At 41.4% G+C, this 26,980-nt stretch overlaps 1 protein-coding gene across 2 annotated transcripts in view; it reads right to left on the bottom strand.

Annotated features, from left to right (window-relative positions):
* Positions 1 to 105: 105 nt before the first annotated feature.
* kremen1 (kringle containing transmembrane protein 1) overlaps positions 106 to 26,980 on the bottom strand; it is a 54,397-nt gene continuing 27,522 nt past the window's right edge. Inside the window, exons 3-9 of one of the 2 annotated variants that reach the window (XM_044026141.1) lie at positions 24,043 to 24,134; positions 8,180 to 8,304; positions 6,198 to 6,351; positions 5,542 to 5,874; positions 2,850 to 3,086; positions 2,240 to 2,324; positions 106 to 1,376 (exon numbers count right to left, since the gene is read on the bottom strand). In XM_044026141.1, coding sequence (XP_043882076.1) covers positions 1,217 to 1,376; positions 2,240 to 2,324; positions 2,850 to 3,086; positions 5,542 to 5,874; positions 6,198 to 6,351; positions 8,180 to 8,304; positions 24,043 to 24,134 — 1,186 coding nt within the window. In that variant the 3' untranslated portion in view covers positions 106 to 1,216. The remainder of the gene's footprint in view (positions 1,377 to 2,239; positions 2,325 to 2,849; positions 3,087 to 5,541; positions 5,875 to 6,197; positions 6,352 to 8,179; positions 8,305 to 24,042; positions 24,135 to 26,980) is intronic. The other variant, XM_044026142.1, reaches the window with a different exon arrangement.

Below are 26,980 nucleotides of genomic sequence, written 5' to 3'. Positions count from 1 at the left end.
CACTATGGTTAAAAAGACTAAGATTGAATTATTTCAATCACTGTACAAGATATGGCATTTTTTTTTCTTCTTCTTATTTACATTTAAGAGGTGGAAATCCCTTTTTGAAATGAAATTCTTTACATCCACGCAGATTTTTTTTTTTTTTTCCAAAAGTGCAGATATTTGTGTAAGACCCCACTCGCTTCATGAAAGAAACAGATGTGAGGAATCTGAGATGTGGAAGAGGGGGATTCAAAAGGCACTTGAACACCATCAAACCGGAAAGGATTCCCACCCACAAACTAGAAGGGGAAAAAAGCCCTCAGATCTTCCCATATCTCCCTAAATGGCAGTTAGTCTACAGACTGCCACCCCCCCCCTCCCCAGCTTCATCTCTCCACCCAGTTCCACATGAGCACTGAGCAAGTGTGTGGGTGAGAGCACTCTCTCTCTCTCTCTCTGATGTTTTTATTTTACACCAAGTGATTCAACTCCAAAGTGCTGCGATATCTAATTTCTGTGAGACATTTCATATCCTGTTTCCCTCTCTCCTCAGAGAGCAAGTTTGTTTGTTTTTTCTATGTAAAGCACAACAAAAAGAAACACCAGCACTTTGCATATAAAAGTCAAATAATTACACAAATAACTCTTTGTATGGAAGGGTTGAGGCAGTTAAAAGAGCTGTAAAGAGCTGTTACAGGGTTACAGCATACAGTATGTGTGTATGTGTTTCTTCATACTGTCCTGACGATGATTTGGTAGCCACAGTGACAGTGAAGCGTGTCCATAACTGAACAGTGAAGCGAGCCATTCTTCGGCACCTGCAGTCTGGACGTGTGCTGCTTGTAAGAGACATCGGTGGGTGACTGAAATGGAACCTTGCCGAGCAGAAGGAACCTTCTGCATGTCTAAAGCGTCCTTGTATTTTTGTTAGAGCGACAGATTTTCATCCATCCCATCCCATCCCATCCCTGTTCTCCGCTCCCACACCGTGGCCACTGACAGCCCCTCGTTCCTTTGGTGCTGAGCATGCTGGGAGAACCAAGCCACGTTTGGTACATGGGCCATTCAGTGGCAATCACTCAGTCATTGTCTTTAGCCACTCCGCTATTGGCTTGTTAGTGTAGCGCCTCATGTAGTTTCATTGTCTGAGGACATAACACCTGGTGGCCCTTGTACAGATTAGTTGTGGGTGGAGGTGGCGTTTGGTTAATGGTTGAGTGCAGCAGTAATGCTAGTTGCCCACCAGGGGGCTGAGGTCGCCGTGGTGGTTCTTTAGCTTCTTCTTGAAGAGGGAGATGGTGGAGGGTCGGTACAGGATGATCCAGGGCTCAGACGACGCTGTGCTCTGGCTGCAGCTGTCGGAACCACTGACTGTCGGGATGTTGGGCGACCTGTGAAAGAAAGTAAAGAGAAGAGGTAGAGAGAAAAGAGGAAGAGAGAGCATTATCAATACATACATTCTCATGCTGCGCTCATGTGACACCTGACTTATTGTAGACCTAAAAAATTGTAGGACAGCCATAAAGGGACGTAGAAGATGTGTTTAAAGGCTGTATTTTGCATTTATTGCAACTTTTAAAGAGCATAGTTTCGATTAAGTGAGATTGGGAGGGCCTTTATTCACAGAGAACCAAGAGGATTGCCTCTTTGTGCAGTGCTTAAAAAGTGTTGGAAAAGTTTCTCATAGATTTACTTACAGAACCCTTTTCCCTTTTTTTATTTTTACACATAATTTAAATAAATTTGTCACTCACGACAACATTAAAAGATTCAAAGTCTGTGTTTTTTTTTTTAAGCAATCAAAAACAGAGAGAAGGCCAGCAGTAAATCACAAACTTGGCTTTGGAACAAACTAAAACCTCTCCATTTCAACATTAAAGAGTGGAAGCTTTTACAATTGCATAAGAGGGTAGAGGAGGACAGACGAAGCCACAGAGTGGAAACGGCGAGCTGTGGCCACCAGTTGGCAGTGCAAGCTGGATTATTAGACGGGCTCCAGTTATTCTTTAATGAGCTGAAAGTAACACGTAGATGTAATAACTTGCACAGGACTGTGTCTAAACAAAAAGTTCCGGCATTGGAAGAATTTGTAAAATGCTGGAATCACATTGAGGTTCTACACTGAATCTGAATGTCATCCTGTCCTTTCATCTTTTCCCCAATAGGACGTGCATGAAAATGGAACACTGAGGACAAGTGCTTTGACATTTGATGCTTGGCTGATCATGCAAACCGCAGACTTTCTCATACTCACTTGACTGTGATATGCAGCAGCAGCTTCGCTACCATGGCTATGACAGTGAGTATCAGGAGGGCAGCCAGCGCGTAGATGGTCCACACTGCAGCGAGGGACAACCACAGCAACAAGACATCAGATATTGTGTCACGTAATGAAAACAAAACGAAGCAGACTGAAAGGATTAGCAAGCAAAGAACTATTCAAGCACTGCTGGCACACCTGTTAGCAGTGTTCAGCCAGCACATTGTCAAGAGACAGTGATGCATCATCAGTGCACATCTGTTCCCCTCTGGTTGAGAAACACACCAGAGACAGGGTTTGGAAACAATAATGTTTGAAGAACAGAATACGTCAGTCCATCCCAAGAGGCTTTGACAGGAGGCCTGATTGTGATCAGCAGGGAGACCCGGACAGAGGGGAAAAAAACTAAGTGACACATAGAATTACTTCTATGTGTGATCACAGGAGGTCACTGTGAGCTTCCAGAAACATCTTAACAGACCAAGATGTTTCACGGGCGTTCGCGTAAAGCAGGTCGGCTAAATGGGAGCGTCAGGGAAGAAAACTTCCAGACAGAGGGAAAAACGAGTGCAGTGGATGCAGTGTATCGTGAGTGTTAACATACTAGCTCTGTGGCCGGTGGTCTCGCCGCGTCCAGCCCACTGACCTGGCATGTTGTGCTCCGGTTTACCGGGGCTGGACGTGATCACGTAGAGGATCTGGGAGCGTCCATTCGAGGTACTGTTGGATCTCTCAGTGATGCCACCAGCCAACTGTGGCCCCGTCGTGCTGGGGATGTTCTCTCCTTCGTCCTCACCGTCTCCTTCAGCCTCCATTGTTCTGGTGTCTTGGCTTCTCAGTGCTACAACAAGAATGCAAACAGGGAGATTAATGTTGTTTACATTAGATTAGATTAGAATCTACTGAACTACTGGAAAACCAATCTGATGATTTCGTCTTTAATGCTGATCAGGACCCAAAAATCCCTTTGTCATGCGCTGTAGTTTCTGGTAAAGTCATCTTGAGTGTCTCAAAACCCCTCTCAAACACACACACACACATATGCTAAAATGACATTTTAACCTGATAGATGATACTACGCTTGGGCAACCAGCAGGTATTTCTAATTCAATGGAAAAAACATGTTCTCATGCCAAAGGGTGAATTTTTAGTACAGTAATATGGTTTTAAAGTTTGGGTGGGGCAATAATTGATATAATTATAGACACTTTAAGTAATAGCATCTATAGTGTGTCATCAAACGTCATTATATTCTAATGACATTGAAAACAAGGTGTTAAACTTTCTTGTCACGCAATAAATAATAATGTCAGCGTTCAGTCGGGTCACAAGCAATTCATTTCCATGACACACCTGTGCTTTGACCAAACATCTGCACAGCACAACACTGTTTTCATCAGTTTGATAACATAATATGATTTTAACTTATATTCTCAAAACCTATATTGGAAAAAAATACATGAAATTACAATATTTAATTTGTCAGTAACAGCCAAATAAACAGCTGACAGATTTAAAACCTACTGAACACATTTCCTGGATATTTTGGATGCAGCATGAGTTCATGACTCAAGGATAAACCCACAAAATCCTGGGTCATATTTGTAGAACTGGACATTTCCAGGAAATGTTTTCATGCTTTGGCAGAGTTATGCACTCTCGAAGAGCCTTTTCTTTCTCAAACCCAGACCTAAAAATACTACTATTCCAGTTCTCTCCAACATGACCGATCACCTGTGACTATTTGTACTTCTCATAGGTTTTCATAGTTCTGGAGAGGAGCGCTGAGCAGTGGATCAGAGGAAAAGCTGAGTGATTTCTTCAAGTCAAGGAGGCAGATCACTGAACACGCCTGTAATCATTCCTGTGGGTAAACACGCCTGTTGCATGAAACACACAGTAATAGGATAGGTTGTGTTGATCATGCTGTTCAAAGTATATACAGCAGAGTCACGAGTGACTATTTAAGACCAGCTGCATTGTTAAGACACGGACTGACTGTGCTGTAAACCTGCGGTGTTGAGAGCTCTTCTATGCCCCAGACATGATTCAGTTCGATTTGCAATCATTTCTCTTTCAACCTGCTTGCACCAGATGGGCAGCTTGCTTCATAAAACCACATTTCCAGAGATTGTGGACTATTGCAACTCATTTATGGGGTTTTTTCCCAGAGGAAAGTGATACCCTAAAAAAAAAGCTTCTGCTGACTTTCATTTATTTCCACTAAACATAGATGGGATTTATTTAAAAATCACCATGATTTTGAAAGTAGACTTTTCTCCATCCAAGATGCTTCTTGTGAGAATCCAATCTATATATCCTCACATAACTCAACCTGACAGTGGTGGTCCCAGAACTTATCACATGCTCCCCATTCGCACACAAAATGCCACGCTTCAAAGTCAGAGAAACGTCAAAGAAACACACTGAGGAGATATAAGATTCATCAGTTCTAAATGTTGGATTTAGAACTGACAAGACATGAGCAGAATGTTTGTGCCTGCCCAGTGGTCAGAGGATTTGGACCCTTTAATATTGCGCTTAATGTAGGACCACCAGGCAAGGGACATCTAATTACAAAGGGAGGTAGAGAGGGAGCAGATTGCATTATATCTGGGTTGTGCTGCATGCATGTCTGCAGAAATTAATCTATTAAATCACTTTCAGCGCATTCTGAACATTCACAGAGACACGCATCACGAGAGACGATTATATAACAAAAAAGTACAGCTTTCCCTTTCCAAGATTAGTCTAGAGAGAGATGAAATAATTCACTGTGAGGTTTCTAAATTTGCAAAACAGTTTCCTCGGCTGCGCGTGTGCTCTGGAGTGAAATCGCAATATCAAAAAGCGCGACACATCGTATCACAGTGTTTTGTATGTAGGTGGCATAAAAAAAAGTGCAATTCACCAAGGAAGACACTTCAGAGAAGCACAGCAGCCTGCTATAAGTTGATAAGAGGCCGCGCTCCTAACAACATTCAAAACATCATTTAAATATGCAGAATCACCCGCGGTGGTCAGACATTGACTAACAAATGAAAAGAGAAAAGGGCTTGCCAATGGCATGACAACTGCCTCGCAGAGTAAACAGGCATTATTCCACTAAACCAGGCCTGTAATGCAAATCTATCCTATAGAGCTGGCAGCCCAGCCCACACCTGAGCATGCAAATGTGGCTGTTGCTGTGGATTTGAGGAGGTTATGTAGTTCAGAGAAGGTGAAAAGTGATGAAGTGAATTATAGACTTTTATATTTTTAACAAAGTTCCTCTTTGATGGTTGATGAATTCTTACCCTGGTAGAGCAGAGCAAACCCCTGGGCTTGGTTCGTGCGGTCCGAGTAGAAGTAGAGTATGGCGAAGTCACCAGTGACGTTCACCGGCTCTCGTGGCTGGCTGCGCCAGTCAAAGCGCGCCACCACCCGGTTGGTGTAGCCATCGAGTAGCTCCACCATGTCTGTCTGATCGGAAATGTCGAAGAAGGTGAAGTTGAAGAGGAGGGCAGAGGCTCCAGGGACTTGGATAGTCCAGTAGCAAACACGGCCAGCTGAGTACTTATCAGGGAAATCAGGGGAGTAGATCACTCCTGATGGAGAGGTGTAATTCCCACCGCAGGCTCCCACTCGGGCTGGAAGAAGGAGGAGAAAAAAATGTTTTTATTGATGTTTTCTCAACTAAAAAGAGGGGAAATGGGCCGACATGTCTACAGTCATGTAGGATTTTTTTTTACTATGACTTCTTTAAACCTTAGGACTAAAAGTATGATACAATTCTTAATAAATATTGCTAAAAACACACAGTTCTACTTATTTAACTTCTTTCAAAACCTTATGAAGAATATCTCAATGAGAAAAGTTTAACTTACATATATAATGTAAAGGATTGTAAACCATAAACTTTAATGTGCAGTAGTGTGTAACTGCAGTCCAATCAGACACAGACAACACTCACTATCAAAGATGATGACCCAGCCGTCTCCGCCACAGGGCTGTGTGTGGTCACCGAAGCAAACATGGTTACACTCCTTGTTGGGTGACTCGCCGTGGTCATGCAGGTCCACTTCATTGCCGCAGAAACAGGCGTATCCTGACTCCATACCAGCGAGCTGCAAAAAAAACAACAGGAGTTATGCAAATCATCTCATTTGCAATTGAAAAAAAACAAACCTTTTATGATACTATTTATTTTATACTGCGGAACATGTTTTGTGGAGGAAACATGATCATTTTGGCTGTTTGCACTTGTCGATTATAACATGTCCAATCTTACTCACAAGATTACATGATGCTTTAATCCGAGTCGGGAATAACCACAACCACTCCGCAGTTTAGAGGTCTGATTTCAAACACACAGCGACACAGAGAATGTAATGACTAGAACTCAGCACAATAAGAACTTTTCCCTCTTTCCAATCAAAACTGTTGTTGTTGAATCTCTGACTCAGCATTCCCAACTAACTCTTCGCGTCAACGCAGAAATGCGACACGTCAAAAACCTTCACACATCTTGACCTCGCCACCACTGGCTGCTTGTTCTCAAAAGAACTTTTGTCCTTCATTCAAATGGACACCATTGTCCAATAGTCAGGCCCAAAATGAATTCACACAACTGAAGGTACTGCATCATTTTCCCCGTCTTCGCCTCATGGACCAGGAATTCATGCTCTCGCCACGACGTGTCAAGCTACATCCTTGTTTCATTATTCTATCTGATGAATAAACGTTTGAGGACGCCAGTGTGAATACAGGCGACGAATTGCTGTCTCACTCATCAGGCATGCTCTTTGTCAAAAAGTCACATGGGATTCGTACTTCCAAGCACAAGACATTTCATGGACAGTGACAGTTCAAGGATAGGCAGGCGGTGCCAATCTGCCACCGCATCCCGTACCATCTGCTGAAGGATGGGGGGGCAGAAGCTGTCAGTACCTGTCAATGCAGACGAAGCTGAACCGGATCTGCTGAGACCAAGAAGGAACACCTGGCACTGTTTTCAGTTTGCCAGATACAGAGACAGACAGAAACACGGATTGAAAGGGAGGGGGGGGGCGAAAAGGCTCATAACCGTTCATTTCCACTTGTCAGCCTTGATTGCTGCAATTATTTATCATCTGCTGGTTGGTTTGCAACATTTGAAACAAAGACTTATGATGGCTGTATGAAGAGGGCATAGACCGCACTCGGATAATTGTCAGTAAAGTGCTCATGAATGCAGATTATTTACATAAAAGCTTGCCAAAGCTTATTTATAAAATGAGAGGGGCCACATGAACAACTGCAGTAGCAGAAATTGCTACCTTTACGTTCAAACATATTTCATCAATTGAACGCTAAGTGAGGAGATAAGTTGAATGGCTCATCACAGATGCAGAGAGTTTGGACGGTGACGACTCTTCCTGGATCCTCGATGCGTCTCCTGTGACCACACATGATCAGATTTGGCGTCCCAGCCCTTTATTCGAAAATACTCACTAACTTCATAACTTCACTGTTCACTTCACTTCACTTCACTTTCGTCTGTGAGTGAGAAGGAAATGATGTTTTTAACAATCAGGCAGTGAATACAAATAATGAACACATCAGTGCTGATTAGTGTAAGAACAAAAAAGTGAAAATACAACTGGCCATATCCTCAATCCTAATAACATCCTCTCCTATAATGTGTTTTTTGTGACTGGATGTGGGGACGCATTCAGGATAGATTAGTATCAGACCTGACCTGACCTTTGATTGGCTCATTCAAAATGGATGTTAATACCAGGTGTGGAGAAACTTTCAACATTCACAACACTTAATCCAATCAGGAGCCACATCTCTACAAAGAGGCAGCCATCGACTCAAAACACGATCGCGACATAGAAAGGAAGGAGAGGCAAACTAACAGCAGCAACGGACATCAGCATCAACACAGATTCCTTTTGTTTGAAATCGTACCTTGTATCTCTGCTTGCGACAGAAGCTGATACAGTTCTGAATGGTGAGCTTGGTGGACGTCTCACTGGTGCCCGACAGGGTGGGTGGGTTACCGCTGTCTTTGAAGCAGCCTAAGTTCCCAGGCACTGCAGAGAGAAAACAAGAAGAATCAAACACACCACTCTCATCACAGGCTGTCGATTAGAATGTCCGGTACAAATATAATGGCCTTTTTTTTTCTCTTTTCTTTTTTTTCAATTGGATTGCTAAACGCAGCCTTCCAGGAATCAGCCCCAATTATTGTATTACTTATGTCATGGGTTGTACTCTTGAGTTGTTTATGCCTCACAGACCTAAGGCCAAAGACCCCTATCCCCTAAGGTGACACACTCCACAAATATTCAGTTCTGTGTTGGCGTGTATTTCCAGTCGGCAAGCAACAATGTGGCCACTGAAAAGAAAAGGGAGGAAGATAAAACTGGAAGAGAAAAGGAGGGTAAAGAAAGACAAGATGCTTGAGAGACAAAGCTGGAATCTAGAAAATGTACCCAGTCAGATATGAGAGCAACTACTTCAAGTGTGTGTGTGGTGTAAGAGATTGTATTCTTTAAAGTCTGATAGTGGGAGAAATACAACATTACGTGGCACCTTGCAAGAGAGAAATAGACAAATAGCAACACCAGGAAATCCAACACTTTGGGTCTTGATCAAGATTCGGTGAAAAAAAGAAATTGAAGCTACAAACTTAATTTTCACACTGCTCCACAAAACTTTGATTGTGCTTTTTTTTTAAAAAATACGACACATCTATCCAATTTTTTATGCATATACAAAGTTGCATCAAGCTGTCTCAAATGATTTCATTTCATTTTCTTTTCATACACTTAAGCCACAGCAGTGGATTCTACTCTAAAACACTGCCACATCTTTGAATTCGAAATAATAGCTTGGGAAGTAGCAACAAAGCCTCAGGCAGTCAAATCATAGTTATCACTTGTTATTCCTTACGATTCCGACCTTCGGTCTTCAGTCTTACTCTTGCTTCATTTCCATATTCTGGGGGTGAAACGAATTTGACAAACCAAAGAAAATGTATGATTTGAAAGTCATTTCCGCTGCATGCGCGGGGGAACAACGGAACAAATTTCAAAGAGACAGAAAAGACATGTACAAAAGATTGGTCGGTGCTGCTTTGAAATACGACAAGGAGGCAACAATCAAACGCATATGATATTCTAAAATGTTCTTGCACTTCCACAAGCATCAACTATTTGTGTATTTGATGACACATTAAATGAAGTACACACTGTGTGATAGTGTATAAGTATAGTATCGTATAATTCAAAGCTCTTTAAATAAATAATGGAAGCTTGTGACATTCGTTCTTTGTGACTCTTTTCTGATGGTTTGTATCAAGTCTACATATATTTGTCTATATACAAAGAGGAAAGCAGCAATTAAGTGTTTCAAACTTCGCTCTGATAAAAGCAGGACACTTATATATTGTGCTATTTGTACGGGTGGGATCTCACATGGAAACAACAACAATATCTTGCTTTTCGGGTGCTACAAATAGACACCGTGGAGCCATTTGTCCCTTGACCAACATCGGGCCTTAGAACTGAACACCTCAGAGTTGTGGGATTCTTTTTCTCTCGCACATTTGAATGCAGTCTGCTCAAAGTCAGCATGTTCTGCTTGTCAACAACTGGAACCAACGTTGTTAGAACTAAGGAACTGAAAAACACTTTTTTTTTACAAGTCTGTCCTGATTCAAGTTTGACTTTATATTGGTTATGCTGAAGAAGAAGGATGTGCGGAGGAGTATGCAACTCAATTTGAATATCAACTGCATCATGGTTGAGAAGCATCATTAAAAAACTACCTTCATGAACTAGAGTAACCTTGATAACTTCCACATGTGCAGGTGCCAGCTGTGGCCAATGTTAACATTTGGACTGCGATGAAATCTGCTCATCATGCTCAACAGATGCTACAGATTCATTCTGTTGATGTAAAAAAAAAAAACAAAAAAAAAACGTATGACATGTTTTAGATTCCACACAAGTTGTGGGGCGAATTAAGAGAATCAGACCAGCAGAGAGAGGGGCAGCTGCTTGCCTCTCGCCAATGTTTGCTGACCGTACAGTAATGTAGTACCTTTTTTGGCAGCAGCCATGATTCCCTGCCATGGCAAAAATAATGTGTTTGTCAGACGACTCAACGCTTGACGACAAAGTCAGTCAAACTCCCTCAGAATGGCATTACATTTTTTATGCAGTATCAAACCCGAGCTTCATGAGTTGTCTGAATAATTTAAGAGGAACATGATGCACACCTACAGATTTACTAACTGGATTACATGACAGGTTTAAGGCAGACATCACATTCATAGGAATGTTCCAGGTGCTTCATATTAACATAATTTTCTTCTTTTTTTTTTTTCTTAAATCCTCATCATGAGTAATCCCAGTAAGATGGTAAAAGGGGAACAGAGATAAACACTTGTTTGGGGACCAGCAAACTTTCTGAACGAGGCAAGCAGGTACCACTTCAATGGAGCTTTTGATAATTGGAGGAGAAAATCCCACTGCAGGGCCATCAGCCAGATTACAGGCAGCAGTGCTCTTTTTTTCACTCTGCTTTGACAAGAAGATTGCAGACTACAGTCAATTTATCTGTCTTTGTCCCCTTTTGGTCCCAGAGGCTGTGCGGCACTATAGCTTCACGAGATCGTTTGAGATTTGTATGGAAGAGAACAGAGAAGGTGTCACCTTCCCTGCATGCATAGAATTTATTAAAAATAAGTCAATGCAAAAATGTCCAAACCCCTGAGCAAACCATTGTCCCTTAAAGAACATCTGCTTTGCAGGTGCAACAAGTGCAAATGTCTACATGTACAATTAAAGAAAAAAACATGCACACAAACACGTTCAAAACACTTCAAAGCAACTGTTGGAATTTACACTTTACAAGCCAGAGGGGAGAAATGGAGGAAACACAAGGTGCATAAATTCTCTAGTCAGCCCAAACCAGACCTCTGAAAACCTCAGGAGATCAGAGCCGTTGGGAGGGGACTCCCACAGAGGTTTCAGAAAAAGAATTCAAAAAAAAATAGAAAAGACAGAAAAAAGCTAAACAAGCTCAACCGCAGCCAGACTCATCACAACCTGGCAGCTCGGAAAAGAGCAGTTACTTGGCCTTCCCATTGCAATGCGGTGTGATGCAGACAGGCGGCGGCAAGCAAAACAACAAACTGCCACGGGTGTCTGTCTAGCAAGGGAACAGGAGACACTTCTGTCGGTGCAGCAGACACAACAATGACGCCAACCCAAATCACATCAGCAAGGAAGAGAGAGGAACAATACACGGGAATATAACAAACAACATCAAACATCTCCAGCAGGCTTTGGCAAGTACACTTAGCAGGGAGAGCATGTGAGGTTGATGAGCTGGGGGAGTGAGGGGGGTGCAAACGTGTGATTAAGGAAACATAATTATAGATATAAATTCCTGTGACATCTGGAAGCAAAGGAGTAAAAGAAATCGAGAGAAAAACACACGGGCAGATACACGGGGAGTGGGATGGAGTTAAAGAAGTGTTGTTGTTATTTTTAATAAGACTCTGGGTGTCTCGCTTGTGCTTTGCTTGCATCCGCCCACCAATAATATGTGAGATAATTTCACTTACAAGATGAGGTAAGGCAAAGAGAGTAAGAGAATATGAATCCTTAAGGAGTACTGAACCTTCAAAAAGTCCCTGCTTTATAATCACATTTAAAACACTAGAGGGGTTTAGAGAATGTGTCTCACTGTTTGAGAAGCTATGATGGCAATAAAAACACAGGAGCCTGTAATAAAACTTTAATAAAACAAAAATTGATCTAACAAAACATAAAAATTAGAGCACTGAGATATATTTCTGATTCATGGCCACTGCACAATGCACACCATATTCCTTTTATTTAACATTTTCAGTAAAAACTTCTTGTCCAGCGATATTGTTCTCTTGACAGTTGCTTGTGTGTTGTCACAAAGAGAGAATGCCAAAGGTTATGTCAGTTTTGTATGTGGGAATATGAAAGGACGGAGCCCACAGATCACACTCAACTGCGTAGGTGATGGTGTGGGGCCGGTGTAATGAATGACTACAGTCACAGAGACATTTATGCCTCCTCTCATTCAAATGACATCATATTATTTAACATTTTAGCTGTATTCACTCACTTGTCTTGATACTTGCCACGCTATGTACTGTACATCTGCCCCGTCATCATGGGACACTTTACAGCAGCCTATGAAGATGTGCAGCTGGAAGTCATTCTTTTTTTTTTTACATTTTTTGGGGGGCACTGAAATCATGTTTGGCAACTTTGAGCATTTTTAGTATTTCAATCTGCTGCCACTTAGCACTTGAATTCTGTCTATAATACGTTATATTGTATAGGTTTGAATAAAAACAAGTCTTCATGAAGAACGAAACCCCTTGTCAAATAAAGGTCAAATTTAATGCATATCGACTTAAAAACAAAACAGTTGTTGATCAACAAAACAGTTGATCAACAATAAGCAAAAATTGTCCATCCATTTATCATTCTGGATGTTCATGAATTAGTGGTGCTACTTAAGAGGTCAGTTAATGCTTTGCCAGTGGTTGTGCTTCATTAACCTTAATGTTGGCCTAAATCTCAGAGATATGAATCTCAGAAAATAAGCAGTTGGAAAAAAGGAGCTTGTGGACATATGTTGCCATGGTACATGAGGAGAAAAACATTTGTTTGTTCATTGTCTACTGTTTTATCCATCCCTGGACAGGTTGTTCAAAATCAAATTGATGTAAATGACATAAGGGATTCATTTAATATCGCATGCTTTTGCAGGTCACACAGCAGAGTAGTGGCTAGGACTGTTGCCTCACACCAAGATGATCACCAGTTCGTCACCCGATTTCTCCCGAGGGCCTTCCTGTGTGGAGCTTGCATGTTCTCCCCGTATGTGTGTGGGGTTTCTCCGGGTACTCTAGTTTCCTCCCACAGTCCAAAAGCATGCAGAGGTTAAATTTGACCACTGGTTTATGTTTGATTGGTGATGAACTGGCGATCTGTCCAGGGTGTACCCCGCCATTCGCCCCATGTTAGTTGGCATTGCCGGATGTGAAGGATAAGCAGTAGACAATGAACAAATGAATCACATGCTTTGTCATCTGACAGTGACTGTGGGGGCAGAAGCATCTAAATGTTTTTCTCTTCATGTGCCATGGCAACATATTTCCAGGAGCTCCCTTTTTCCACTGCTTATTTTCTGACACTGAGATTCGTATCTCTGAGATTTAGGCCAACATCAAGGCAAATGAAAGAAAGTCTCGAGACATGGGAATCACTGATACATGTGTCTGATAACAGCATTACCACTGGCAAAACATTAAGTGACCTCTTAAGTAGCGCCACTAATTCCTGATCATCCACTTACGCTGCACAGCAACAAAAAAGGAAACCATTAAAGCTTATGTTCAAGTCAAAGGAGGAGAAGCGGGAGTTCTAAAGCACATTCCTCAGGAGCTAAAAGGCTGAATTCAAGTCATTTAAAACACAGGTATGTTAAATCCCTCCCACTGACTAACCCATGAATGTACCGCCAGCTGAATGTGATGCACACCCTCACAAACATGCACCTCCTGGAACATGCTCTACCTTCCCAGCAACGAAGCCCGGAAACAACAATTATTCATTATTTTCCTCCGTGCCTTTAAAACTCACCCTCTCTTCCTCTCTGTGTCTTCGCTCCATGCATTAACCCTTTAGTATGACAGTATATTAAATGCATTAAAAAAAATACAGCTGCTGCATTCCAACAAGCCTGTGATCAGTCCTGTGGACTGCACCACAGCTGGTGAGAAACAAAGAAAACATGTCCCAAACTCCCCGTGGACACAGTGATTTTTTTTGTGGAAGTGGGACTTGCTATCATGTGTTTCTATTGAGTTTATGCTTTGTTTCTTTATAGAGATCATAAATTCTCTAGCCTGTAAATGGGAACGGTTTACAGTTAGACAATAAGGGATTTATTACTGGACAGAATGAGAGTCCTTGTACGTAACAGAGTGACTTTGCTTGTGGGATGTTCAAAACACGCTGCTGGCCTGGGAGTGTATTCTTGTTTGGTATAGGCTGTGTTACAACAAGACTGAGATGGACGAGATCAATGCCCCCACCCGGGGCCTTGGGAGGGTGACTAACCATCTAATTAGAAGGAAGAGGGGAGAGTCAGAGCTTTAAATGAATAATTAGTGTCTACTCAAAGAAGGGGCTGAACAATGGAAGGAAGAGATGAAAAATGGCCATCGGAACGCATCTCCCCGCCTCCCCTGACAAACCAAAAAGTCTGTGTCCCGAGGAGTCACAGGGGACCTGATATTGTGGCAGCTGGGAGATGAAAAGATGAGCAGACACTTTCAGGCCACCTCAGGCGGTGGATAACCACGGCGTTGCACTTCTAGTTATCATCAACAAGATGTCCTTGATATCTGGATATCAATAACAGGGTCTTTTACCCCATAAATATTTCTGTATCCCATATATAACAAATAAAAATGTAACTGGTGGTTTACAGTGTTCCCATGTCAGTTTGACCAGAGACTTTCTGTGGTATCTGTGTGTTTTCCCTGTGTGTGTGGGTGTTTAGGTGAATTTGACTCTAAAATGATGGCGGCTGTGAATGAGCGTGTGAATGTTTGTCTGTCTCTGTATGTTGTCCCTGTGGTGGACGAGGACAGACAAGTACAACACCTCATGCCTTATGTCGGATTGGCTCCAGTAGAATTGACAGATGATTTTCAAATTGTCCTTATGAAATGGATATATATATTCTGAGATATGAGACAAACACTTTGCATGCAAATTGCAAAGTAAAAAAAAAACAATACAGCCAAGACCAAAACCAAGACCTGGCATATACACAGAGGACTGCTCTTGGTCTTAGTCTTGCTTCTTGTCTCAGTCCCTACAAGTCTTGGTCTTGGGTACACTCAAGTTGTGATCTTGACTTCAAAACCAGTTCCTACAGCATAATGGGACAATAAATGTCCACATGACAAAAAAGGATGTATGGTTTCAAACATTGTTTGAAACAAGAAGAAGCCGTAATGGCCCCTTGGAGCTGCTTTAGTCATTTATAGCGCCACTATATGGAAGTAAAGAGCGTCATAAACAGCATTCTGATTATTTTCTTTCAGTCCTGGAGCAAAATGTTTTATTTTGAGGCTGGAGAAAATAAAAAAGACATGGTTATTAAACAACAGGGCTTAGGGGGACTATTAATATCCTGTTTAGATTTTGTGGCAAATTTCTTCGATAATTACACACTGCATCTTTGGATACAACTGACATTTTGGTTTGAGGGTAGAACAAGACAACTCCATTAAGAGTCAGTGAATAGGAGATCAAAAAGAAGCAGTGTTATAGTTTATCCTGTGGGGAACACAGATGTGCTCCGTAAATCTCACGGCCGGCAAATTTAGATGTCTTTCTTTCTTTTTTAGGAAATATAGGCTGTATATGACACCCCTTCAGATGCTCTTCAAAACCGTGAATCATCTTTGCACCAATATCCCCAAAGGCTTGGAGCTCTGATTCTTAAAAACTTTTTCTTTGGACAAACTTCAGATCTGAAAATTCAAAAAAGTGACACAATTCTGAAGAGCTATATCCCGTCGCCTCATGGAATTTTGACTTAGTTAAAAGCTGTTAGTTAAGTGAAGTGTTTTGTCAAATACTGGATTAATTGTCATTAGATTTGGTGCAAATATTCACACCATGTGACAATATGCACCACAGGAACTTGGATTATTCCACTACCTGTTGGTGTAGCTCCATCCATCCATTATCCACCAAATGAGGGTCGTTGTGCCAACCTCACCCGACATAGGGCGATTGGCGGGGGATAGACAGTCCATCACAGGGCCACATAGAGACAAACAACCAAGTGTTCAATTTACATAATCCCCATATTGCATGTTATTGGACTGTGGGAGGAAGCCGGAGAGCCCAGAGAAAACCCACACTCACATGAGGAGAACATGCAAACTTCCGACCGGGTATTGAACCCCGGTCTTCTTGCTGCAAAGGCAAGAGTGTTGGTGTAACTCAATTAGCGCTAATATTTGCATTCTTTAATGCTAAAAATGACAGCAACAAGCAAGGTTGTTAGTATTATTGTTGGCAAATTAGCATGTTATTGTAACCTCTATGTTTGTTTTAACAAATATAGCTAAAAAACATTAGCAACAGACATGGCAAATTCATGCACTCACTAAAATAACTGTAACAGTATATTAACTTGGTCTGCTCGTACACTAATGGATGTGAGCCGTCATTCCTGAGCCCTGAATTGGTTGACCTGCTATTCATCCCCCCTTTCTCCAAGACAACCATGATACAATGGCCATCTACTTGCTCTCATTAGCAAACATTCAACACAACCAGCTCGCCTCGTAATCAATACCTTTAATTCCCTAATGGCCCTGGCTGATTCCACCCTGGCCATGATGAGAGAGGGAAGGAGCCAGAGAGATGGAGGCTGAGAAATTAAATCTACCTGATGTCGCCCTGGCTTGCTTTTGTTTGAGTCTCTACACTCTAGTTTCTGTCTGAGAGTGTCCTCACGCCACTGCAGTCAGGTATTTCACCTGAGGGCAACTGTGGGTGGAGCTAGAAGAAGGTCAGAGGCCAGAGTAAGATAACAATGAGTGTGCTCAAGGCTCCTCCACCCTCTCTGTCAGGTAAGGACACATCTAATATTTGGCATATTGAAAAAATGCCGGAAAAACAGATGGGACTGCCTCAAACTTAAGACAAATCAGACCCAACAAGCTCCTGGTAAAACATTTGTTTTATACTACAATGTGTAATAAATCCACATACTATCTCCAGATTTACGGTCTGTGTTTAAAGTGTGGCACCAAGCTGTCTTCAAACTTTTCCTTCTGTTTCTCTAGTTTTTAAATACTTCTCAAGTCGGATGTCAGCAGGAAGTTATGGTCCTGCCATTGGAAAGATATAAATTTGAGCAGATACTTCATCACACATTTTTTTATAGAAATTCTAAACAAATATTCTCCTTAAAAGGGAGGTTGGAATATGTCTGTGAGGAGGATTCACAGGAGGGTTTTCAGGGAATATTTTATCCAGTTTTTTTTTAAACATTTTTTTTATAGAATATAAAGAATAAACAAAAGTTGGTCATCAGAAAAACACTTAAAGAAGACAGGAATGGCCACAATAAGCACAAATCACAGTAATATCCTCTTTTGAACATGTAAATTATGAAACTGTTTTTACACTGCCAAAACTACAGGAATAAACACAAACACACACACACAAACATGCACCTTTTTTCCACTCAGTGATGCCTGAACCTGCCTCAGTATGCGGGTTGGTTGTGGTGAAAGCTGGTACAAGACCACCTAGGGGAAATATTCTCCTTCTGACAGAGAGCGAGATAAATACTGCAATGACAGAACCTGAAAGCATCACTAGGTTGCGTAGGTTCAAGCAACCACAACAGCCACAAGGCAGGGCTGAGGTGCTTCAGTCTGGGTTCAGTTTCCACACCACATGTCCGACATGTTCGACTTGTCTCGACATCTTGCTTATTTTGACACGCAACGGTTTGTGTCACAGATGTTCACTCGACTGTGTGACTTTTTCCGCCCATCACAGAATCTTCAGTGGTGTTTCTCAACGTGAGAGGCCATAGAATTTCTCACAGCACTGTAATTTAAGGAATAACTGTGTGTGCGCGAGTGTGTGTACTGTATAATTAGTGTATTGATTGCTCGAGGCAGATTCACCTTTTCATCTTTCAGAGGATCGTAACGCAACAGTCACGTGAGATGGAACGTTCCCCTTGTTTTGGTTGTACTACCGTAATAATTTTACGACGTTTTATTTTACAGTTTGAAGTGGTTTCATTGTCATGTTTCCACCTTAATGTGTGATCATCAACGTGCTTTTAACGGTTTCCTCTCAGCTTCACCTCAGTAAAGCACTTTCAGAACATGAATCATCGCAGCTCAACTCCATCCCAAAAGGTAACCAAGATGAACCTATAATAAATGAGGTAATTGTTTTCATGTTGTGATGTGCCCTGTTTTAAAAGGACATCATTCATAATCATCTGTAACGTCATTTAAAACTTATTTTGAACTTATGATCAGCCACAAAATACCTGTTTTACTGATGTGGCCAATCATCGGTGTACTGTAGAGATATGGTCATATTAATTCAGACGTCATTACTGCATATTTCCTTCACATGCAGCAATAAAAGCTTGGACCAAGCACATCAATCTTTCAGGTGTGGCTGCCCAGGCTGCCAGATTGTTGTGGTTCCCTTGGTATTGACAGATCATGGTGACAGACAAAGTTAATTAAGAAATGCCTCAATTGTTTCATTGAGAAGGTTCGAAAAGACAAATGAGTCATAAACACACCTTCAGGTCCAGAACAAAAACCTCAAAGCGTCACAGTCACTTACGGGAATTCTAGCCTAGGGCAATAATGAGCCTCATTCCAGGTAATCAAATACTGTCAACTATTATAATATGTGACATAAATAGATTTTTTTTTGAAAACGTATGACAAAAGAGGAGGATGTTTTCTGAAGATGTGAAGGTGTGGGAACGCTCATTAGTTTATATGCTGATGATATAATTTTGGACTCACAAAATTAAGAAGACTCTGTCCTGATCCTGCTTGAGTTAATCACCTTTTTTGGTAACAAACAGACAACAAACAGAACATAATAAGCTTTCTATGATTGATTGGATTCATTCATCTTAAATAGTTTCCCTTCCCAGGTTTCTTTAAATTCTCCCATATGTTCTCAGCCCAGCCTTCTTTAAAGAACTGGATTCTAGAATCTTGTCTTACATTTGGAATTCTAAGAGCCATGGAATCTCTAAGGTTCACCAGCAAAAGCCCAAACCTGACTAGTGTCTGACCACCTGTGTTCAGACACTACTACTGACCAGCTAATGCTAAATGGGGTCTTCAGGTAATTTGGCCCCTGGTGCCCCCTTGTGGCCGCACATGAAATCAAATTCTGTTGTCAATTCTTCTCTGCCATCTGAGTTAGGATTCTGAATCAAACTTGGAGGGTTCTGAGTTTACCAGAGACCTCAATTTGTTTAAATAATTCCTTTCTTCCTCAATGGTCACGCCAAAAAGACGGAAAGAGTTAGTTTCAATTCAAGAGTTTTACAAAACAGGATAATTTGTCTCTTCTGACCCACTAAGAGAAATATTTTCACCACCTCACTCACATTTTTTTTCATTATCTGCAAGCAACGCACTATGTCGGATGTAAGATTCAAAATCTCTTTCTGGGAAACAAGTCTTGTTTTTGTTTTTGTTTTCATAAATAGCCCTCCTGAGGCAAGCATTTTGGGTTTGTAAGTTTGTTTGATGGTGGTAATAATGTCACCACAGTGAGCCGCCTTACAGAGGCATGGAAGGAAGAGCTGGGTATAGGACTGTCTGTCGCTGAATGGGACTCATCTATGATCCACACCTATTCTGCTGACAGCACACACCAACTAAAAGTTGTTCACAGTCTTCACTGCTGTAAATCCATAAAATGTACTCCTCTCTTGCACCAACAGATGTAAAGTCTTGGAGGACACCCTGGCCTTGCCCTTCACTGACTGGATTTAAGTTATTCAGTATAAACATTTGACTATAAAAGGCCCCTCCCTATGGAACCTGGTCTTTGGTTGCTCGCCGGCGTCCATGCGCCTCCCTGCAGCCATGCAACAATCTCTGATGCTGGGAATAACTGTGGTCAAAAGATTTATTCTGAGGGAGTGGGAGTCGCCTTCTCCCCCTTCCTTTCAGAGGTGGAAGGCAGACATGCCATTGCTCATACAGATGGAAAAATTCTCATCTACTTGGGAGCCATTTCTTGCCTACTTGAACAGGGCCAGAGGGCCTGTCATGGACCGTGGACCTAATGGACAGGACCTTTGGTCCCCCTCCTTGTGTGTGTACATCTGCGTGTCAGTGCCTGGGGCCATATGTTCTGTTGAATTCTGTTCTGTTAAAAACAAAAGTCAAATGTTGCTTTTGGTATAAAACTATTTTAATATTTTGAAAATTACATCTGTATTTTTCCATAATGGTACGTCCGTTAAGTTGGACACTGAGATAAAGAATTTAAATTCCGTTTTGAATTCTTATCAAGTATATGACAGTAAAGAATTCTGAAATCTTGAATCAATCAACAACTTTGAAAAAGATGATCGTACATTTAAAGCTATAAATAATGAATGGAAAAAGATTAATCAACTGAATTTCTCAGAAGTTCTCAAATTTTCAATTTCAAGTGGGTATTCACTTTGTGTATAGTATATAGTAAAATACAAAATAAAATCAAATAACAGGTGAAAATCCTACAGATGCAGCCAGTCTCTTTAAAAGACGAAAGCACAGTGGCACAACAAGTTTTTCTTGCTTTTATGCTGTTGAGAGACGAGCTCCCAACAAGCAGATCAAAGTGTACTTTATCTTGGCAAACGCTCTGACGCTTCAGTCTGACAGTTTCACCCTGTCAGTTGAATTTAGCCGGGGCACATCATTGAGCAAATGCTTGGCAACTTATAGGAGCTACAACAAAACAAAATGTCCTCTCAGTGCGGGACACGCTGAGAGGAAACTATGAAAAAAATGTGAAGCTTTTGACAAAAACCCATGATATTGTGACATCTGCAGTCATCCCATGGCCAAAATAATTGGCCATGGGATGACTGCAGATGTCACAATATCGAAATAATACACGCAAAAAAATTAAGTTGGAATATACAAAGATGTGACTTAAACTTGTCATTATGATGTTAATATTCAGAGAGTGATGCTGTTAGAGAAATTACTTTTATTGATCCCCTTTATGTTAATTTCTAGTCCACAATGTGGTTTTCATTGAAAGATTAATTTTACAGTATATAAGTACTGTGTATTCTGTACAAAAAATACTGACCAAAATAGGTACATACCATACACAATGAATCGTTTTTAAATTAAAGTCCTTTGCCATCACTTTCAACAAATTTGTGTGTATTGTTTCGAAACTGGCCTCACCACAAAAATTGGGTTTCAAAAACATCCAGGAATTCTCTTCTGGAAATTCCTTCAGCGGCTCCACAAGAACATTCCTCACACCTCAGTAGAAGTAGAGAACACCTCATTGTTAAGCCAGATGACATTAAAGGCTTCTCTGCCTGTCACCACAGAGTTGGAAAATAGTCAAACAAATACCCCCGTACAACACTCACTGCTCTTATTAGACCACATGAAACTCATCCTGTGCTGATCCGGTATTGTGTAATACGACCATTACACAGGAAATATTAAGCTCATGTTGTAAATATTCTGGTTGCTCAGTTTCTCTTTTAATACTTAATATTATTCTATATTGAGTACTCACAGATTTTGAGATTGAATAAGATCTCATTTTATTTAATCTCATCTCAGCTCATCTTGTTATTCTTCACATTCCCTGTAGAATATATAGAGTTGCAAATATAGAGTTGTACACAGGAGCGGGAATGAGCTGGGCATTCAGTGGCCCACCTGTCACTGTAACACTACACACATGGAAATATATATTTGTACAGTAGACAATGTGCCTTTTTGAAACGTTGAAATAATTCCACCAGCAACACAACTGCAGCCGTGAGGGATTACTAAGATCAACAAATGTTGTGACCTACCCTATAATACACACTGTCAGAGTACGCCTTTCTGGCCTCATGTGACCTGCCTGACAGTGTGTGCTGAACCAGGGTGTGTCACCCTCACCAGGGTGGCATGAGCCGAGATGACAGGGAGCCCAGCTGGATAACAGAGCAGCCGTTGGCAGGCTCCAGGTGCCACAGCCAGCGGCCACCAACTACCAGCCACTCAACATCAAAAGTAAGCAAAGTGTAGACAAAACGAAGGCACAGACAAAACAAAAGCCAGACAAAATGAAAACAAAGACCACTGTACTGTTTCTAGCACACCACAGTGTTTTTCATCTCTTTGTTGCCAGCAGCAGACTGACAACAGTAACACGGAGGGAGCGAACGTCAGTATTTTGTCACTTGGGAGCTTCAAATGCATTAGTGCTTGTTGTGAAGAAACCCTGCCAGAAGGTAAGGCACCACGTGGCGACTGTGGTTTCACAATAGATGAGACAGAGCATTTGTGTCTGAAAGATCCCTGCAGGGAGAAACCGTCTCCAATGAAGAGGCCTGTTTTCATGACACTGGAAGACTGTCTCACAGCAAACCTCATCTCCTTTTCTAACATTACAGGGCTCAGTATACATTTTATTTCCCCAACAGAAAAGGGAACACTCGTGTAAGACACCATCCGATACGGGTGAAGCTCTCAGCCATTAGAAATGGGCCATATGTTGCGAGGATGGGTTACATGCTGTCCAGGACTGGATCCTAGACAAAAACAAGGCTGAACCAGCACATGGCAAACCCATTTGGAACAAAAGGTGGCCTAATTTCTCCAAAGATAAGAGATAAGCCCCACACCAAACAGAAATGGTGGGCTGCTCTCCTCTTTCCTCTCAAACCACAAAGGTTGGCTTTTTGTCTATTACATACTGAGCTAAACTAAATGGATAGTTGTCAGAAATAGGTCAAACAAACAAACCTATTAACAAACTTAATGGGAGGTACACAATTTTCCTTTACACATGAAATCATTTGGACAAACACACATTTGTGCAGCTATTCTTCTTAGGACACTGCATTGACTTCCATTCATTTGAACAGCCCAAACAAAGTGTTATCCAGGGTTTGGTCCCTATGAGGACTACTGGTCCTGACAAGGTCAGTAGTTTTTATACCAGCAAAGGTCCTAAAACAATTACAAATACAAGTACACACACACACATGCAGCTAATCACTGCACTCGCTTCCATTCATTTGGAGAGTCTAAACATAAGCATTATCCCTATGCTTAACCATAACCAGTTAATGTCTAACTTAAGCCTCCAACCACAATTCAAATCTTACCCCTAAATTGAACGAGTTACACAGAAATGAGGTTCTGCCTCCTTAGAACAAGGTTTTGGTCTCCCCATAAGGAAGACACATCTCCATAATGTGACTGTAACCAGATTTAGATCCTCACAATAGTATAATACCTCTAACACATTATTAATTGGGTCATTCAAACAGTAGACTGTAGTAAAGCCTGCAGTTCAAGCTAGAGGGTCTGTGTAGATCTCGAGCCCTGGTGGTGCAGTGACAAATATTACACATGCACTGCTAACTAAGGTCCAGCAGTGCATCTCAAGTTCAAAAGTTCAAAATGCTACATATGATCTTTAGGATTTCAGGTAGGGTTTTCCTTTTAGCACAGATCATTAGAGAATGCAAAAATCACCCAAATGGAAAACACTGGACATCTCAAACCATGTGAGAACAAAACATTCAAATAAATCCACACACAGGTAGGTGCATATAAACACTCACATAAAAAAGACATGTCAAAACAAGCTACTAAGCCAAAGGGGAAATTATGAACACACATACAAAAAAATGCCAACAGACACAACACACATACACAGAGGCAATGATTGACAGCTCGCATTAAAGAGAGGGCAGGCCCAGACATGGAAGGAAGAGGGGTGATGGGAGGCAATTAGAGGCATTTTTTTCAATGGTAATAGCTGTGTACACAACATGCAGTCTATAACAGCAACGAGCGTTGCCCTGAAAATGATCAGGTCTGTTTGCCCATGATATGGCCCCAAGGGCATGGAAGGGCAGAGTAGACAGAGACAGATACATGACATTAAATGATAAAAAAAGGAGTGGCAACGATTCCTTACTCTGACATGAAGGGATGTCACAGTATTTCCAGTAGACCCCATCTTCATTATCAGCAATGTAGCACCATGGCTGAACATCCCCATCAGGATTCCTGCAGACACAGAGGTGTAAAGGTTACATTGATTAAATCTGATGATGCATCATTTACTCCCAAAAACCTTTCTGCAGCCAAAACTGAACACACCTTAACGCCTTTGTTTTTGAAACGCTCGAGCAAACGCAAACTGCTGAGCTGGGATCTGGTTGTTTCGGGGTAGCAGTACAGGAAAAACTGTATTTTTTGAATAGCATTCATTATTATATCAAAGATCTATGTTGCTGCCCATTCAGACTTAAATACGACCCAGGCTTTTTCAAATAAAAATATATAGCCAGCAGTGTTTTTTAAACTTAATTTAGAGTGGACAGCAGTCATATCAGGGGTGGAATTTATTTGTTTTTAACAGAAAATAAGTATAATATAACATGTGGCTGTCTAGTTGTAGAGGTGTGCTGGGGTGATGTTAGTGGTTAAGAAGAAAAGATAAGACAGAAAGGTGGAGGAAAGAAAGAAGGGATATGGGGGTTAAAAAAACACACACAAACACAGACAGCTTATCAACTGAAAACCCTGCTGTCAAGGGCTGAATTCGCAATAATGTTTGAGAGGGAGATTATCTCGGCTGTCAATCACTCTCCGTGGCCGCTGCTGGTGCTTGTTGTGTTTAGCGTCTTCTTCTGTGCTCTGATGGCCTGACCAGTCAGTCAAGCGCCAGACCAATGGGTCTTTGATGAGTGGAGGTGGCTGAAGGTTAGGGGACAGCTCTTTGTTCAGGGCCAGACACAAACCTGAAAACAGGCACGTATGATGGGCTACAGCTTTCGTCTGAGGCTGCAGCTTCAAGGAACGTTTAACCTATTATGACGCTGAGGCCTTATCCACGCAGACACAGAACTTTGCTTGCTTCTTTTATTTTTTGTTTCTTTCTTTACTTTTCATCTATCTATCTATCTATCTATCTATCTATCTATCGATCTATCTATCTATCTATCTAACACAAATACACCAAACAACGGACGAGACGTTGAGCATGCGCATAAACCATGTGCGCTGTGTACAAACTTAAGAAAAAAAAAAAAGCTTTAAAGAAGCTTCAAATAAGTGTGCATTACGATATACAGTACACAATTACAGAAACAGAGACAGAATGAACCAAGCCAGGGTGACAAAGAAATAAAATAGCAGTTATCATAAAGGGAATATACCAATCTACAACAAATATAGTGACAGCTAATGCAAAAGGCAGGAGAGACCATGACATAATTGTTTGAAGTAGCACATCGCTTGTATACACAAAAGCGCAAGGGTGGTGTTTGAAATGTTCCCACCCTGGAACCCGTTTTCCAAAAATAGCGTTTCAGTGCTCCCAAAACACAGGTTCTGTTTGGATAAAAAGCCAGTAGGCTACCATAAAGAACTTAAGTGAATTCTTCTGAACTTGTTTTTGTGAGTATCAGGTTGGCCCCTTGGTGTTTTGGATTTTTAGTTTCACTTACAAAAGTGACACAGAGTAGGACTGAAGACAAAAAAAAAAACCCTCTAAAATATTTGTGCAAGCTTCATATCTCCAGGGTGCATCTTCGTAAATCATGACCATTACTGGAACTTCGAAACTGCTGCTCAATGTACATCAAAGCACTACTTTTGCAGGGGAGACTATTTGTGCTATTTCTAAATGACTGTAAAAACACACTCCTCACAACACCTTCTTAGATGACATTGCTATTTTTCAGCCCTGACTGTAATTACTGGAGACCTTTTCTGTTCTTTTTTGACACACCTCATTGTAGCATCTTGAAATACCCCCGCGGCGCTGCACTATCTCGTTTCGCCCTTTGTGTGCAAAGTTGTGAAGGGCGTTTCCATTTCTTTTCTTCTCCTATCAAAAAACACTATCCTGAGTTTCCTCCTCTCTTTTCACAGTGAGAATGGGGTATTGACAAAGATGTCGCTGTTAAGCCCTTTTCTGGGTTGAACTCAAGTTTAAGTGCCTTAAAGCTCTTCACTCTCGATATCGGGCAGTTAGCAGTTAGCAGGCTCTTTCTAACAACCTGTCAGTAATGAGAATGTGCAGAGAAAAGAGTCACATTTTATTCATGCTCTCATTTTACTATCAACAACAAACAACTATGAACTCTTCTCAACCTGAAATGTCCCTGTGTTTTCAGAAATAAGCCCAGATCTGTTTGTTGTTCCATATCCATACACCTGTTTTTTTTGGCCTGAAGCTACTACTGAAATAGTTGAAAGGAAAGGAACCAAAACTGGGTCCTGGTCATGAAAAGACTGGATTATATACCCTTCTCTATCTCTGTCCCCCTTCTCTTTTTCCTTCCCCGTCAACACGTAATAGCCCTATTTGAAATAGGATTCCCAAGAACTCATCTATAGCCACTTATATAATTTACTGCACTTTCTTAATCATCCCCTAAGGAGCCAGATATGAATTACAGCCATCAGTATAAACAAAAAGCTCTGTAGTCCACTCATACCATGTCTGACCCTCCGGCCACATGTGTCCTCAGTTGAAGCTGATCAGACCTGAGGATGCATTCAGGATAGATTTGGAGCGTTCAGACCTGTACTTACCGCAATCTGCACATTGTTAGATTACGACATAACACCTGCACGCTCCCTTTTAGCCAAAGAATAGGAACATCATCCGCAGGGTGGAACTACAAAGGCCACATGACGCAGAATCATCATCAGTCTCGCTCCAGGTGGTAGTTTGTGTGTAAACACTGACCTTGTCAAGACCTCTTTGTCCTCATATAGACCAAAACCTGGTCCCAATGAGACAGAACTTCAATTTTGCAGAACTGATTTAGGGGTAAGCTTTGAAATGTGGTAAGGGTTAGAGTTATGTTAAAGTTATGACATGGTTATGATTAATGGTA

The sequence above is a fragment of the Solea senegalensis genome, linkage group LG5, assembly GCF_019176455.1.
Source record: "Solea senegalensis isolate Sse05_10M linkage group LG5, IFAPA_SoseM_1, whole genome shotgun sequence".
In the NCBI taxonomy this organism is placed as follows: domain Eukaryota; kingdom Metazoa; phylum Chordata; class Actinopteri; order Pleuronectiformes; family Soleidae; genus Solea; species Solea senegalensis.
The sequence above is the reverse complement of the archived record's forward strand: the minus strand, read 5'-3'. Positions and strand labels throughout refer to the sequence as shown.